Below are 18,649 nucleotides of genomic sequence, written 5' to 3'. Positions count from 1 at the left end.
AGAAGGGGTTTTAGCCATAGTATACCACGCTGGCCAAGTGCAGATTGACGGTCACCTTTTGAAAATATTATGGAGAACTTTCAGGCATGCAGGTTTCCTCACGATGTTTTCCTTCGCCGTTAAAGCTAGTGATATTAAATTACTTAAAACGCATATAACTCCGACAAGTTAGAGGTGCGAGCCCGGTATCGAACCCTCGATTTTCGATTAGGAGGTGGACGTCTTAACCCACAGATTACAGAAGTAATCTTAACCTCTATCTACATATTATGTATCACATCTCTATCCTTACTCTGTGCCTATTTGAGCGAGACTCGTACGAGAAATCTTAGTAGGCACTTACCTACATATTCTCAAGTCTACTGTCTAGTCGAAGGCTCGATGCTTGGTCTTAAATCTGGTGTAAGCACTAATAAGCTGACAGTCAGCCTTGTTACATTTCATTGTAGGAATCCATTTATAGTTTACTACTTATTTGTGGACCTATTATTTAAACTCAATTTACTGAATAGGTTGCAGTTAAGGTAACCTATTATTAGTTACAGTTTTAGTAGTAAGTATGTTTTATTGAGAAATTAACATATATGTAATATGTGGACAGATGTGTGTCAATCAGGCTAATAGAGTAGGAGTAGGAGATATACTCGTAGGTATGGTATAAGTAGGTAAGTAGGTATTTTAATTATTGTGAGATGCATAACAATGGGCTATTTATAGCAAGTAGGCAAAGCAGCGCAATATTACTTATGACAGATTTGCATAATAAATAGGAATAATTTATATCAAGGGGGCACGCTGTTGTAAAATGAAAGTAAGTAACGCTTGTTCGTAAATGATCGGTTACGCATTTAACTTTGTTTTTTACCGTGGGGACTATTTGATTTTCCGGGACAAAACGTAGCCATGTCCTTTCCTGGGATGCAAGGTATCTTTCGTCAAAAATGATTAAACAGATGGGTTATAAAAAGATAGCCGATAGAAAAACTTTCCGTTATCATGTCAACCCATAGCCGGCTCACTAAAGACCAAGGGTCTCCTCTCAGTATCAAAAGGGTTTGGCCATAGTCCACCACGCTAGCCAAGTGCGACTTGGCAGACTTCACTTTTTTTTCCCCACACACCTTTGAGATCATTATGGCGCAAAACTCAAGCATGAAGGTTTCCTCACGATGTTTTCCTTCACCGTTAAAGCGAGTGAGATTTAATTTCTCAAAATGCACATAACTCAAAAAAGTTGTGCGTGCCCGGTATCGAACCCCCGACCTCCCAAATAGGAGGCGGACGTCGTAACCACTTGGCTATCACAGCTATAGTACGATACGGCACGACTTAAGTAAGTAGTACCTATGGATGACCTTATTTAGAGTTCTGCGGTTAGAATCATAATAATTAAGTAGGTGGTGATACTAAATAGTGTTATGCCAAACGGTGAGATCACTAAGCGCTAACTTGTCAACGAATAACAAAAAAGTGCTGATATTACACTCGCATGTAAGTAAGTACTAAGTACTAGATAACAGAAAGGTTTTTGTAGGGTTCGCAAGAAAAAGCGTGCGCCTCGCGGATCCCTGATCGATATCTAGCGGAGCTAACAAGCGCCCAGTTTCCATACAGAGTGTATAATTAAATATATCACGTACGTTACCTACTAACTGACAGCTGCTATAAGGGTGCAGTTACACTATGCAGAATTCCATAAAACCAACAGTGTAGATAACTTGTGTCGAAGGCCTTTGCCCGTCCTGTAATAATTCGATGCATTGTTAGTTGTTGGCTGTTTTTACTCTGATCTACTAAGTAATATGTGGTGAATGGAAATTTTTAGGCTTATTTAAAGAGCCCTTAAACACAAATAAAAGTAAATATTTAAACTAGGTACCTATCTACTTTTGTTTTTTCTATGAATATTTCTTCTTAATAGGTATATGAAACATAAAAATGTTTCTATCTGCGTCCGTTATATTATAGACTTTGAAACCATCCAACCGATGTGTCCCAAACCGGTTTCATTAGAAAGGCAATAATGAGAAGATGGTTTTAGAGTTGGTTTTTTTTAGCATAGTAGCACACGCTGGGTATCCGCTTGTTATTAATAAAATACAAAAAAAATACATAAGTACCTATTTATAATAATATATTGCAGCAGGTTAGCTATGCTGGTGTTGCTTAAATCAAAAACCGGCTCTGGTTCTCTATTTACCTACTGCATACTTCGTATTGACTTATAGTCGTAAAAGCTATAATGTGGCAGAACCCTAATAAAGATTTTAAAAAACGTAAGGAGACAGGATTTTAAAATGGCGGATTTGTCGCACCCAGCCTCGTTACTGCGAGCTCACACTAATTAGAAAATAACTAAGATTTATTGAATATTACTTATTTACTATGTATAATACTTCAGCTTGATCTGCAATTCTACCTCGATAGATCGTTTTAACAGTCATAAACATTACACATAGATGATATTATAATACTTGTGTAACTTTTCAATTTAACGAAAACTGGGATTGTATTAGACAGACGGATTTTTTCCTATTGTGCTATTACTATATACAAGGTAGGTAAGTACAGTTTTCGTTTACAGATATATTATTAGGTATACATCTGTTATTTAGTGTGGATGGAAAAGGGATTAAGAATTTTTCAGTCCCTTTTCCGGTGTCAGTAGGCCACCTATCTGGTTTCAGAGTCTGAAGATTTTTTCGCACTTTTTAATAAATTAGTTTAGATTTTAAACGCTTTTGATAGCTTTTGAAAATTTTGCATTTAGGTATGAGCTTTTAATAAAGATTTTGTTCACGAAATATTTCATTTTTTGGAAAAAGAAACATTTGCTTGATATTCCAGATATCTCTACAATATTTCAGAGAGTTCTTAGTAGTGAATTCAAATGTAAATCTAGTAAATATGTATGCTGTTGGAATTAAATAAACAGTGCCAACCAGCTAAATACCATTCAACACCATATTAGTGTGGCAATAACAATTTGTATTAAAGCAGAATAAAAAGTTATCGATTTATGTGGTATTTTTTAGATTATTATTGACTGTAAATAGGTAAATAACTTGGCTTTAAAGGTCTTATGGCGTTCCTAGCAAATGCTTACGACTTTGCGTAAAATTACATTAAAATCGTAAGCACATAAAATAAATCCGCGACTACTACACTACATAGCCCGCAAACTGTTTCTTTATTTGCAGTCTTTTTACAGTGGAATGCCTGGCGATCCCAAGTTAGGATAAAGTGGCAAAAAAGTTTTGAAGCTAATAAATAATTAAATATTTAAATAGCATGTTCTGCATGTTCCCGTCTACTTATATGACGTGGTTACAAAGACCAAAGTGTCTACAAAAACTGCACCGGAGTCCCGCGGCGAGATAATTAAAATATCTAGGGTTTAGTGATCCCTTGAGGTGGAGTAAAAACCCAGCGGTGAAACGTACATATTACGCGACAGGCTGAGATGGCAATCGGGGAGGGAACGCCCCACACACCTGTACAGCCCCCGCGCTAACCCGGTGCGGGCGAGCGCGGTCGACGTGCGGGTGTGCGGGGCGTCCCCTACCTCATACCCCGATTGCCATCTCAGCCTGTCGTTAAGCATAACATTATACGCATGCGAGACTTGAACTTGACTTGAAGGGGGAAAAAATTATACGAAGTAAGTAAAAGCATTATAGGAAGCTATCGAAGGATGGGGAAAATATGATAAGAAACGTTGTAAGTGCTCAGAAAAGTCACGTCAAAGTCTAAGGATTTTGTGTAGCAGAAGAAAAAAAGGTGGGGGTCGAATCTCAAAATACAAGAAAGAGCCAGATGTACAAAGATGGAAAAAAATGCTCCGTCAAAAGAACAGTTCTTAAATTAGACGAGAAAAGGATAACATAAAAGAAAAAGATAACTTGTACCGAACCAAAAATGACAAAGACAAGGATTTTGTGAAGTAGAAAAAAAGAAAGTTAGGGTTGAATTACAAAATAATGTAAAAGGAAGAACTAGAGCTGTACAAGGTTGAAAAAAGCTACTTCACTAAAAAAAAATGATTCTTACACTATAGAAGAAAAAGGTAATTTACTAACTTAGAAGAACAAGACAACTTTGTTGGGGTGGTACTGCTAAAACTACTTTAAAGCCCCTTGAAATTGCTCAGCGGACTATACTAAAGGTGGCAACTTTTCGGCCTATCCTCTTTCCTACTACCTTACTGTATAAGGATTGTGGCGTCCTTAGTGTCAGAAAGCTTTTTATTTTAAATATAATTATACACCAGCATAAAAACACACCATACAGATATATTGAAAAGCGGCGTCAAGATAAGATATGCACCTTACGTGCGCCTAAATTTGCCTTTACAAAGCGATTCAACTACTATCTTGGCCCATTTCTATATAATAAGATCAATGCAGAATTGCCCATCTATAAGTTGCCGCTTACTCAGTGTAAAAAGAAAGTTATATCCTTTTTGTTGAATAAATCTTACGATGAAACAGAAGATTTCTTGCAATCTATTAATACCAAATCTGCTATATTCTCAATTAATAATAATAATTGAAGTGAATATAAATAAAAATATTTTTAATTTATTTATTAATTCATTTAATTTACCTATACAACATTATTTAATTACAGCTAGATTTTACTTACTTTCTTACTTACCCCTACACATTTACACTCACTTACACACACACACACACACACACACACACACACACACACACACACACACACACACACACACACACACACACACACACAAACACACAAACACACACTACATAAACGCAAACACACCACTCACTGTGCACTATAGTTTTCCTTCACAACTATCTAGGTTCATAAATCATACACACTTTATTTAAGTGTAAATAACTGATTTGTGCTTGTGCACTCATGTTCTTATTTACTTTTTAGCTAACCGAGGGAGAGGGCTGGCTATCCTTAACACAGATCTAAAAATCTAGCTAGGATAGCCAGTTCTTGATCTTGTACCATTTTTGATATTGTATATGTCAACAAGCACGCAAATTTGTTCAAGATCAAATCAATGTATGTGTGTAATCTAGATGATTGAAAAATAAACGTTTTATTTATTATTTATAAATATAAACAATAGTTTTTACGTCAGTTTAATTATTATTTTAATAATGTTATAACTAGCGATGGCCTGTGTAACCAATATTTATTTGTATTGAAATAAAATATGTTATGTTATAACTTGTGCCGAACCCAAGCAATTAAAAGCTACTCATTGAGAGGAATTGAGTGATAAATTGCAGCAATCATTTCCATATCCGGCGACAGTTTTGCATTCACCGATACCGTGAAAATGGATCAAAGGTAAAAAAGGGAAATCATTTATAATAGATTACCATTTAGCACTCCGTTATGGTGATAGGGCCTTGTACCTACCTTTTTCTATGAAACGGATAGCATCTTATGGAACTTAATAGGTATAGGTTTTCTATAGAGCATAGTGCGGTCATTGATTCGTTTATGGTTGTCTTTAATGGTGAATATCCCACTGCATTGCTAATAGAACCTATAGAATTATACAAGACATGATACGAACGCATCAAGTCTGGATAAAATTACAAATATCGACTGGAGTTGTAGCAATCGTTAATCGATGTATTCCTTGGAGTCCCTTTCTTCAACTCTATGTATTTACTCTAGGTATATTTAGTGGTTCTGATTGAATTGCATCTTCGACATCCATACCAATATTATGAATGCGAAAGTGTGTCTGTCTGTCTGCCTGCTAGCTTTTCACGGTCCATCCGTTGCACCGATTTTAATGAAATTTGGTACAGAGATAGCTTGCATCCCGGGGAAGGACATTGGCTACTTTTTATCCCGGAAAATCAAAGAGTTCCCACGGGATTTTTAAAAACCTATATCCACGCGGACGAAGTCGCGGGCATCATCTAGTCGCTAATAACCACTTCGCTATCCACAACTTTATTAGACATGCAGCCAATTAGGCACAATAGAGGCCATATTTTTAATATTATAAATCAACTGTCTTTCTCTAGATTTACCTGCCTTGTCCATGAGTAGGTCCTTTATTCTTTATTATTTGCGTTTCACATTACCTTACCTGGTTCTTGGGTATTTTATTTTAGAACTATATCATAAACTTATTTATGACGTTACATACGTGGATTTAGTTTTTTAAAATCCCGTGGGAACTCTTTGATTTCCCGGGATAAAAAGTAGCCTTTGGCCGGCAACGCATCGGCGGTTCCTCTGGTGCTGCAAATGTTCGTGGGCGGCGGTAATCACTTAACATCAGGTGACCTGCCTGCTCGTTTGCTCGCTATATAAAAGCCTATGTGTTAATCCAGGGTATAATCTATCTCCATTCCAAATTTCATCCAAATCCGTTCAGCCGTTTTTGGGTGAATGAGTAACAAACATCCAAACATCCAAACATCCACACTTTCACATAAAATATAATATTACTAGCTGACTAGCTGATGCCCGCGACTTTTCTACTACATTTTTCAAAATCCTGCGGGAACTCTTTGATTTTCCGGGATAAAAAGTAGCCTATGTGTTAATCCAGGGTATAATCTATCTCCATTCCAAGTTTCAGCCAAATCCGTCCAGTAGTTTTTGCGTGATTGAGTAACAAACATCCAAACATCCAAACAACCACTCTTTCACATTTATAATAGTAGCCAGGACTTATTGAGCGTGTTTTAAGCACTAGGTATTTAAATTTGTGAAATGGCAAGTCTAAAAATATTTCATAGCCTCTCAGAACCAATAGTATTCTATCTACCATCCAACACTTGATACTATGCAGTAGATACTTACTTGATAGAACTACTATAATTATTGCTCATCGAATAAATAAATATAATATCCTACGGAAGATATTAGAACGGAAGGCTTTAAGATTTATGTAACTCAACCTCAAGTATCTGGTTGAGAACCATTAGGCCATACCATCCATTTGATTGCACCTTATCACATGATTAAGCCATGTTTGGTGCCCCGGCCTTCCTTATTAATATCTGCTGTATAATTGAATAGAAAAAGTTTGTTAGTTTGTCTGCTTCGATCATTAATAGTGCCTTATAAGTGAAAAAAACTGTGTATAGGTCATGTTATGTTTTTCTTTGCTGGAAGTGGGTTCAAAAGCAGTTATGATCAAAGAATTTTAATTAATAGAAATAAACCAATCATGTTGCAAGCGTGTTGCTGCGTTGGCGTCGACCCGAGATAAGAAAAATATTTTTTTCATATTACATTCATTTTATTTGCCATAAAATATACATATTGTACTTTTACGTAGATAAGTTACACGAGGTCAATGCCGCGTCGTAGGCGGGGCATTGACCCCGAGTTTCACACGCTATACATTGCGGGTTTGAAAAATACAACTATACCATCACTAAAACTACAAAATGAGGCAAAAGGTTTTTAGTATTGGATTGTGTTTGGGTAGTGTAACAATAACGCTAAGTTTTTGGCAGCGTTCTGGCACAGAATAATATAATAGTACTAAGTTCTGTGGCCCTACCGCGGTTGTTTGACAGCTACAATGTCACGATAGCAAACATCTCTGATTGGTTAATGCTCGCTCACTATTGGCCACAAGAATTGCACAAATTTAGCCAATCAGAACAATTGAGATTGTAATAATGATTGATGCAGGTTTTAGACAATCGCCCTACTGGTCACACCCAGTATATATGAGCCAGCGTTTCGACTAAATTGCCTACTTATTTTTTTAAAACCTCCTAAAATATTATACTTCCGAATACAGAGCATAGGGATCGGTGACGCAACGGATAGCGCGTCTGACTATGAATCAGAAGATTCCAGGTTCGAATCCTGGCAGGGTCGAAATAAATTTTAACTAAAAAGTGTAAGTACTCACTAACGTAAAATTCTTATTATACTTATAACTTACTATTTATCTCGGAGAGTCAAAGATATTTTCAAAACACCGCAACTTACGGTTACACGGACGCAGGCGCGGGCTTCAGCTACTTGATAATAGGTAGGTATTTATAATAAGTGTCTGTTATTTTAGTAAATACTGTAACGCATTATGATGAAAGGTTTTAGACAATTTTACTACCCAAACAAGAGAACTAATATTCATAACTTAAAAATAAAATAACTAAATATTATTATAAGTGGGTATAGATAGTGTCATAGTGTAATTGAATTGAGATTAATTAGTATTGACAGTTCAATCCAATTAACTCAATATCCAAATCAGAGTGAACTATCCAAATGGCCCACGCTTGTCAAAATGGTTTAATTAAAATTAAAAATTTAATCTAATGCCTGCACAGTTTCGTTTTACAAATATTTTTGTGCAGCTCTATCCAATTAGGTTATGTCTATATGTATTCTGCTGCTCGATTGCGGTAAAATGACAGCTATACAATGTCACGATCGCAATCACCTCTGATTGGTTGACGCTCGCTCACTATTGGCTACAATGCATTGTTGCAACAAGAATGGCACAAATTCAGCCAATCATAACAATTGAGATTGTAATAATGATTGATGCAGGTTTTACGAAATCGACCTACGGTGCTCTAACATGAAAGTAGCGTACTTCGAGTTACCTAAGTTAAACTTAGCTTTTGAAGTTCGTCATAATCCGAAGAACAGTTTTAAGCTGAAACACCTTTTCACGATCCCAAAGTGGTCAAAATTTGAAGTTTATTTCTTGTAGGACAAAAGCTAGTGTCACTTCTGCTACTATAGTAACTCTTCTACTGCCGGTTCAGAATGAAGATTCTACGGAGAAGAGCTGGCGAGAAACTCAGCAGTTGCTCTTTTCAAACAATAAAAAGTTATAATATGTAACAATGCACTACACCATCTTGTGGGCAACTGAAAGCTCAGCCGGTCGCTTTTACGCAACTATCAATTATTTGTACTTATAATAGCCTAATTAGTGTATTTATACTTTGTAGGGTTCCGTACCCGAAGGGTGCCAACGGGACCCTATTGCTAAGCCTCCGCTGTCCATCCGTCCGTCCATCCGTCTGTCCGTCCGTCCGTGCATACGTTTGTCCGTCCATCCGTCCGTCTGTCCGTTAGTCCATCTGTCTAGCAGTGGGCTGTATATCGTGACACTTAATAGATAGATAATAGAAATTTTCACATAATGTGTATTTCTATTGCCGCTATAACAACAAATAATAAAAACCTTAAAATGGCCGCCATGAAAATTAACAAAAATTAAAAAGTGTTATTTCTTGTACGCAATGTTTTTGAATAGTGGTTTAATCGCATCGATTATTAATCGGCTTACTCTCAGACAGTTCCAATCAATTAAAAACCATAAACTAGTTAAAACATGAATACCTAAATGTCGAGTCATCGCCTAATTGAAGTGTGTCTGATTGCGACAACTTGTCATTTATACATACAAGTGTGTGTTAAAAGAGAAAGTAGATCGGGATCGATAACATTTCAATCAAAAATCAATAAAACATTCGATAGGAGATTATGTTAATGCGGTGCTTTGAATGTTGTTTTAATTAAATTATATGGTTGATCCGCTCCGACTTCACTCGAGAGGGATTTCTGAAAATCCTTTCTTGGAAGACGTTATAAAGAAAACCTACATTTAGAATCTGAACTTTCTAGATTTGAGCTGTAGCTTGTATGTTGATACTTATGTCAGTCAGTTTCTCTTTTTTTAATTAATATGGAAGACTAATAACTATAGAAGACTAATTAATATAGGAGATAAGCTGTGATAGCCTAGTGGTTAGGACGTCCGCCTCCTGATTGGAGGTCGAGGATTCGATCCCGGGCACGCACCTCTAACTTTTCGGAGTTATGTGCGTTTTATGTAATTAAATATCATTTTATTTAACGGTGAAGGAAAACATCGTGCAGTAACCTGCGTGACTGAGAGTTCTCCATAATGTTTTCAAAGTGTGTGAAGTCAGCCAATCCGCACTTGGCCAGCGTGGTTGACTATGACCAAAACCCTTCTCACTCTGAGAGGAGCCAGTGCTCTGTAGTGAGCGGGCGATGGGTTGATCATGATGATGATAATAGAAGACTAGATGATACCCGCAACTTTGTCCGCGTGGTTTTACCAGTCTATGTCCGTCTGCGGGATGCAAGCTCTGTACCAAAATTGACAAATGGGGGATCCGAATTGTCTTTAGGTTTAACTAATGTAAGTACCTACCATTACATTTCCTTTACGAAAAAGCAGTAAACTTAAACGTTACATGACTAGGTAGCTAGGTTCTATAGGTTATATTTACTATATAAATATAATAAAATTAAGCAAGTTAGGTTACAATATCAAGTTCAATAATTATTTATCATTCCTATAATAGGTATAGAAATACTTAGTAGTAAACTTGTTAGGTAGGTGCATTTAAATATTTCAACAAAAACTCGAGAAGCTTCAATGTTATCAATTTGATCAATCGATTTCGATAATTAATAGATATACACTGACTTTATTGCTATAGTAAAATGACTAAGTAATTAAAGCGAAATGATAGTGATAATTTCAATAACAAAAGATAAAATTCCGAGTCCAAAAGATAAACCCATCAGTCAACGTCTTGAATCAATAGAGCTTTCTGACACATACAACGCGAAAACGGAAGCAATATGATCTAAATCTTTCGAGAGTCCAGATTGTTATCTTGGATTCGACACGACAGAACTTCAGACGTGACTAGGGTAACTTAATTAATATTACTAACTGACCAGTCCCGGCTTCGGTCGATTGGAATTTTTGAAAATGGGTTTGAAATTCTAAAAATCTTGAAACACGTACTTTTATTTTTTGACCGCAGCTCAATAATTTTCATAGATATAACCATTGACTATGAACATAACTTTGGAACTCCATACAAACCTCATTTTCTATTTAACCCCCTTTAGGGAGGAGTTTCCAAAAAATCGTGAAATACGTATTTTGTTATTTTTAACGTATACCTACCTAGCTTATAAGCGATTTTTATCAATATAACATGAAAAATGACGGACTTTCTTATAAACTTTCATCCCTTATTATACCTTTCGTTTCCTTGAGGGTGGAATTTCTAAGTACTCTTTTTGAGTGTTCAATCGTGGCATCGAGCTTCTGAAAAGCAACTAACTCGCTGATCGCTGATGCTAAAAACATCTTGTCTGCTACATGGACCTAGACTCCAGTGCTGATAATTAATTCATAAGATGAACGCCTCAGTGAAATTAAAATGTCGAAACAAAAACTGCTCACTTCCGCTGATCGGTATCAAAACTGATAATTATTATGAGGTATTAGTTCATAAGAAGCTGATATTACGGTCCAGTAGGTAGGAATTTTTCTCATGCCCATTATATTATACCTACGTGATGGAATCCGTTTGAGTTGAGTAGGTAGGTACATGTTGAATTTCTAGTTTGATAGATTTTGATAATAATAATTTATTTTTACACATCTTATTTTCGGGATGGGTTTTTATAAGTGAATTCAACACACAATTACTGTTATAGTTGTATACTTATCCATATTCAAAACATATTGAACAAGTCTAAGACTAAGTCTAAGTCTAATTTATCTATTATGAAAAAGTCTAAGATATTTCTGTTATCTATGGCTAAACCTCTGTTCATAGCTGTAACAATTTCTACTCAGTAGGTACCTACCTCTGCTGAATTTGAGTTTGGGACATAGATGTTTGCATTCAGATTAGAGACTATGCATAGATTGGAGCAAAAAATAAATCACCACCCGTGTTAAAAAAATATATAAGTGTGTTTGTTTATCGTTTTTTCATACATTCAAATCAATGAGTTTCCATGGGATGTTTAAAAACCTAAATCCATTCAGACGTGACTTCATCCACGTGGATTTTAGTTTTTTTTAAATCCTGTAGAAACTCTTTGATTTTAGGCGATAAAAAGTAACTCACGTCCATCGCCGGGATGCGAGCTATCTCTGAACCTCAAAATTGGTTGCACGGATGGACCCTGAAAAGCTAGCAGACAGACAGACAGGCAGAACTTTTCGCATTTATGTTAAGTAGTAGTAACCAGAACTTTGCTTGTACATTCTAAAAGAGATTTTTAGTCATTTTTATATGCATAATGGTTTTTGATTTATCGTGCAAAATGTCGAAAAAATACAATTGTAGTACGGAACCCTCGATGCGCGAGTCTGATTCGCACTTGGCCGGTTTTTTGAAAATATCATTGACATTATTATAATAAGATTATTTACAGTAGGTAAGCAAAACAGACCGAGACAAGATCACCTTCAACCTTGGTTCCACTGAACGTTTGATTTAAAACTAATTTGTATTAAATCTAATTGCACGTATCGACAGGTGACATGACATAAACCATTGCTATTGGCTGTCCCACATATAGATCTGGCCAATCACGATATATCTTAAGTCGAATCTGACCTAGATTGCCATACCTACGTGCACTTTACAGCAAGCAGAGTGAATGCGAACGAAGGTTAACATCATGACAGAGTCACTACCATTGCATTTCTGACAGAAGACTGTAAGGTAGTCACGAGAAAAAACAACCGGTCAAGTTTGGGAGTGAAGACTCGCGCACGGAGGGTTCCGTACGCGGGTATTTTTTCATTTGCACATAAATCAAAAACTATTATGAATAAAAATAAATAAAAACATGTTTTGGAATATACTCTTTTATATGATACCCTTCTTGATATCAGTAGTTATCTTACTTTGAAAATTGAAAATACTAATTAGTTGTTCATGAACATATTTTAATTTTTTTTATTGTGATGTAACCTCAAAATCGTGGTTCTCAGATTTTTCCTTTACTTGTGCTTTAAGACCTACCTGCCAAAGTTCATGATTCTAGGTCAACGGGAAGTATCCCATAGTTCTTGACAGACACGACACAGACGGACAGACGGACAGACAGACATACAGACAACAAAGTTTTCCGTTAAGGGTTCCGTTTTTACTTTTGAGGTAGGTACGGAACCCTAAATTATAATACATTTATAATGGATACAATTAATGTCTTGATACTCGTTCTTTGTCATTCTGTCTGTAGGTAGGAACAGGTGAATTTAAAGGTATTTCTCATAATAATTATTGCAGCGGCGGAACCCGTCGCCCGTTGGAGGCCCGGGAGCGGCATTACTCAATGACGCCCCCGTTCTCTGTTATTTGTATACAGATATCATCATGATTTGTGATTATCATATTTTTACAGAAAGGCTCAAATCGTATTCATAACTTTCACTCCGTACTGTTCAAATAATAAACCTTAAATGTTCCTATTATATATTATAGAGTGCCTAAGTATTTCTAAACGATATATCTACTTATTTAGGAAATAAATATTTTGTAGACGATGTGCCTCGAACGCCCGTTGTATAAAAAATACTTCTATAGAAGTAAGCTTGGAGTTTGAGGCGCCAACTATATCAATATGGCTTTCTTTCATACATCAATGTCTACAAACATTATTTGGAATTGCACTGATAGTGAAGTTACTAAGTTAGGACTTCTCAAGGTTTGGAAGCGTTCGCGCTTTACTCATCCGATTGAATTACGAGTGATTTCTGCTTTGTGCAGTTAATTGCCCTCGAAAGTTGCGTGAATTTTTCTGAAATATTATTACCATCAATGTACAACATCAGCCAGTAGTATCTTGTAACTCAAGCGAAGCCGACCGGGTCATTTAGTGAATTAAATATAAAATATACGAAAACACAAAAACAGAAAAATCAACTATGTACATTTATCGGCAATACGTCTGCCTGACAATATCTAGTCAACTGTAAACGCAATGATCATAACTCCTGGGCACCGCGCACGTATATCATTGTTAGATCACTGATCTATAGATCATTGATCGATAGATCATTAGGGTGTGATCGATACGGCAACACGTCGATGTTTTATTCATGCCGTCTAGTAAAGTGTTTAATATTTCAGTATGTTGGAAGGGATAGAAGAATTTTCTGTTCTATTTAAGTCTGTCATTAGGTTTAGTTTTTAGAATTCATTGTAGAAGAACTATTTTCTAGTAGGTACCTAGACAGTTTTCTGGTAGGAGGCTGGAAGATTTCAAGTGAATTTTAGCATAGTAATAGTAGGAAAAGTACCTAGGTAGCTTTCCCTAAAATATCACACCATTTTACCTGTTACAATTTTATTTCACCTAAGATTTTCTCATTTTTTTTTGTGGGGGTCCAAGCTATAGGAAAAACTTACTGTAATAGACTTACGACGAAGAAATAGACGACACCAGTCAACCTTAAATCCACGAGGATTTAAGGTTTTGAAAAATCCCATGGGAAATGGAAACTTTTAGATTTTCCATGGCAAAAGTAGCTTATGTCCATCCTCGAAATCTGTTTGTCTGTTACCTTTTCACGTCCCATCTGTTAAACCGATTTTGTCGAGATTACTTGCATAGCATGAGATAGCTTGCATCTCGAAGACGGCATAGGCTACTTTTTAACCCGGAGAATCATAGAGTTTTAACAAGGTTTTTAATCCACGTGGGCGAAGTTGCGGTAGGTACAAAATAATTAATATCCAATCATTTAATCCCACTAGACGCAACCACAGTTTACGACAGTTAGGAAACTTGTAACAAAACATCGAGGCTTCGACGTCACTGGCAGGCGTCAAATGGTCGTACATTTGACGCTAGGTAGCCTATAAATAGCCTATTTTTCATTGATTTCACATCATCCATAGCCTAATATTTGACAGATCGTCGATTCAAGATCAAACCGAGACTCACTCTAGTTCACTCTGCCGCATCGCCCGCACATCGGTCGTGCATGACAATATTGAGATCGATCGTCACAATGCAGCGTCACGACTTTAACATTACACACGGACAGACGTGTTACATCTCACGAGGCTATCCTAATATATCATGTACCGTTTAAAGCTCAGATAAAGGCTTGATAGGCATTTAAACATTACTGATTCGAATCAGTGGAACATATCGTGTACGAGGTGTGGAGAGCGGAGCACCGCGTGTTTATGCGCAGCGCAGAGATCGATACGTGCGTCGTACGCGACAGGATGAGATGGCAATCGGGGTGCGGACGTCCCGCACACCAGCACAGCCCCCATGCTAAGCCAGCGCGGGATAGCGCAGGTGACGTATGGGTATGCGAGGCGTCCCCCCGCCTCAAACTCCGATTGCCAGCTCGACATGTCGCGAACTATTTGTGTAGCATTAAGATACTTTCAATACATATAGTAGAAAGTATCTTATCATCATCAATAGCCTAAGCAGTCCACTGCTGGACTAAAGGCCTCTCCTAACGGGAGGGTTTGCCCATAATTAGGTACCTACCTCGCTGAGCAGACGGGTTGGTTATCGCAGTAGATGGTAATACTTAGTAGCACAGAGGACGCTGCTACCCGTTCTCCGAATATTCCCTTAGTCGTCTCGTACGACACCCGAACAGAAGAGGGGAAGAGAAGGTGGTGACAACTCTATTCTGATCTGCCGAGTCACCACACGGCTTATCCCGAAAAGAAAACGGACGTATTATCCACTAGGCTATCACCGATTCAATACCGCATACAAACATATTATTATGCTGATAATATTTAATTATTGTTGTAGGTTTAAAGCACCGGAAAATGCAGCTTTGGCGGACCCCCCACTAGATAGACAGACGACAACCAACGAGTTGCAGGAGCCCGCTGGATGTAGGTGGTGAAAGACATTTTGCTATGCTATGCCAAAACATCGCATAGGTATTTCACTATTGAAAACGCCCGCCCGTAAATGAGAATTGAATATTTCATGCACATGGAACTGCCGTGAACAGCGGCTCTTAAGTATTAATATGGGGGGCTGGGGGGCATTATTTTAAACAATTGCAGCGGTAAATGTGACTTGCACTCCGCAAAGAGCCAGATAGAAATGACGCCATGTTAGATACTTAGTAAATCCACTGGTAGAGATCTAAGTAGAGATAATATTGCATTTACTTGAACAAATATTTACATGAAAAATGTAGGTACATCAAAATTAATGAATTCAAAACATTTTTATTCCAAAAAAACGTAGATCGAAAAAAAAAATAACTTGAATTCCATGCGTAAATAATTTACATAATACGTACTTCAACTGTCCAACTGGGAGATAAATTTAAAGTAAGATCCACATACTGCAATAGTAAACCCACACGTTTGTGGGAATTACTAAGGACATGTTTGGTCATTTACTTATAGTTGCAGACAATTATCATCCAAACATTTTACAATAAGACTAGACAGCCCGAAGGACGAACTTTATTCTTAACCTGTGTATGGACTAAATCTGGCAACTGGACCGTGGTAGATTCCACTGTAAAAATTGGAACTTGACAGCACCTGTTTCAGGCTGTACGTACAGGGTATAATTAGAACGCTAACAAGAACGAAGACTAGTAATAATACAGATGATTACTGATATAATTAAATATACTTACTCGTACCACAAAAATAAAAACGTACCTATTATTAAAATTTCTTAATGTATTACAAATAAAACATCTGACTGACGCTAGAGGTTAACGACCGCATCGTAGGTGGTGCATTGGCCCCGAGTTTCACACGCTATTCATTGCAGGTTTAAAAAGTACTAAATCACTAAAACTACAAGTATAAGCCAAATGGTTATTGTTATTTACTAGAGTTCTTATTACACTCTATATAATATCAGAAGGCCCACCGCCGTAGTTTAACTCTCTGCTTCAACAGGCATCGACGGCATATTATGACGATCATCTTTGTTTAGCAGACACTCTCTCACTATTGGCAATGTACTGGTACTGGGGACAGAATTAAATCATGCAAGCATTAGACATTGCACGAAACATAATAATTACCGGCACCACGTTGACAACGACCTGGACATAGTGATCTTCATTTAAGAACAATGTTCGACTGATAAATAGATGTTGTAAATTGTTATTTTTTTTAAACGATGGCAGATGATTAAAGCGTTCCGAAACACCTGGCAGTTCAAACTAAAATATTAAACTTGTAAACCTGCAGGCATCTGGCAGGTCTAGTTTGCCATACTCAGTCAACGCAGAAGTATCACCATAGGTACCCAGCTATTATTTTCAAACGTTTCTTCAAAATTTTCAACGGACGGATTTACTTAATCTTAATGTTAAATTATTTTGTCCTGAAACATAAACATAGGTACATGGTTTCCCTTCCAATTAACATCGCGTTGCCTAAAAATGTGTGTTCGCATTTTACGATCCGAAATTACACTCGCATTACTCGAAAACAAATACAGAATTTTTCTGTGAATCTTAATACTGACCATCATCTCAAGTAATTTATAAATGTTTATCAGAAAAACCTATACTTTTTGAGGTTAAAGTGCGAAATTCGCTAGCAAAAAATCGATAACGTAAATGAAAAATAAGTGCTTCAATATTACCTGCCAGCATAATATTGAAATAAACAGATTTTGCTTTTCAATATACTCGTTTAAATGGCAACAGTGGGTATAACGTGTATAATATTATCATCGTTAATTTTAAGAATATTGAGAAGAGTTTGTTCTTTGAGCCGCACGAACAGCGTTTATTTAAATGTTTTTCAAAAAATTATGGAAATTTTATTTAATAAAAAATAATAATGATAGTAATAAATAAATATGCTAGCTAAATTTAGATTTATTCGGCACTCTGACCAATATAGTATCTACATAACATTCATATCAGAACCCTAACATTTTTGAGATTCAATAATAAGTGTCTGAAAAGGTATGTATCTACGTAAGGAGATTGAACAAGTGGTGCCTTAATAGTGTTGTAATCTTGTAAGCAGCAAAATAATTATTGCTAGTTTTATAGCCATACGTACCTACTTAGTAGTAGGTAGTGACTACCTACTTATTAGATTACGAAACACTAAAGTTCAGAGCATTTTAGAGTAAAGTTTCAAAGGTGATCTTGATGACAATTAAATTTGCCTGACAGCCGTTTAGCAAAGACTATTAATTATACATGGCAAATCACAGTCATAATAATATGAAAGAAATGATTAATGAATGATACATTACCTCATCTTGAAAGGTACGATGCAACGTCTCCTTGCTGTACCTCTGGTCTCCTTGTTTCAAAATGGCTGAACACTGCTTCAAAAGAGACAGTCTCATTCTTTCTTTTACGCTCTCTTCTTCCATAAAAGACATACGATGTCCATTTCTGGGTACACCTAGTAAATCTGTAGGGTTATCACTTTTAGCGTCAGCCATTTTTAGTCGAATTTTATCACTTCTTTCGTCCACCATATTAATTTCACTGTCACTTATTCCATTAGGTGAGGTGTCGGTTTCAATGCTAATTTCAATATTGTCATTATTGTGGCCATTATGTTTTTCAGTAGACATCTTGATTGGAATAAATGTTATTTTAGTAACATTGTCCTTGATCGAATCTGTAAATACTTCTCTGTTAAACTTTAGGTAAATGGTAATTATTATTACGAAGCTATTATGAATAAAATTCTTTAAAAAAATATTTGCTACTTAAATATAATAGATATATGCACGTCAAATGTAGTATTTGTCTATAAGCCATATTATGTTACCAGTACCTACTATTTTTTTATTAGTAACTACGTGCCTTAGTTAAGTAAGATTTTTATTAGTCTTTGCACTAAGCACTTTAATTATA

The 18,649-nt window shown here is 36.4% G+C and overlaps 1 protein-coding gene across 1 annotated transcript in view; it reads right to left on the bottom strand.

Moving 5' to 3' along the window:
• Positions 1-18,379, bottom strand: part of Nox (NADPH oxidase) — a 50,639-nt gene extending 32,260 nt beyond the window's left edge. Inside the window, exon 1 of the mRNA XM_069499597.1 lies at positions 18,034-18,379. Coding sequence (XP_069355698.1) covers positions 18,034-18,363 — 330 coding nt within the window. The 5' untranslated portion in view covers positions 18,364-18,379. The remainder of the gene's footprint in view (positions 1-18,033) is intronic.
• Between the last annotated feature and the right edge of the window lie 270 nt (positions 18,380-18,649).

The sequence above is a fragment of the Maniola hyperantus genome, chromosome 7, assembly GCF_902806685.2.
Source record: "Maniola hyperantus chromosome 7, iAphHyp1.2, whole genome shotgun sequence".
Taxonomy (NCBI): Eukaryota; Metazoa; Arthropoda; class Insecta; order Lepidoptera; family Nymphalidae; genus Maniola; species Maniola hyperantus.
This window is presented reverse-complemented; position numbering and strand designations above follow the sequence as displayed.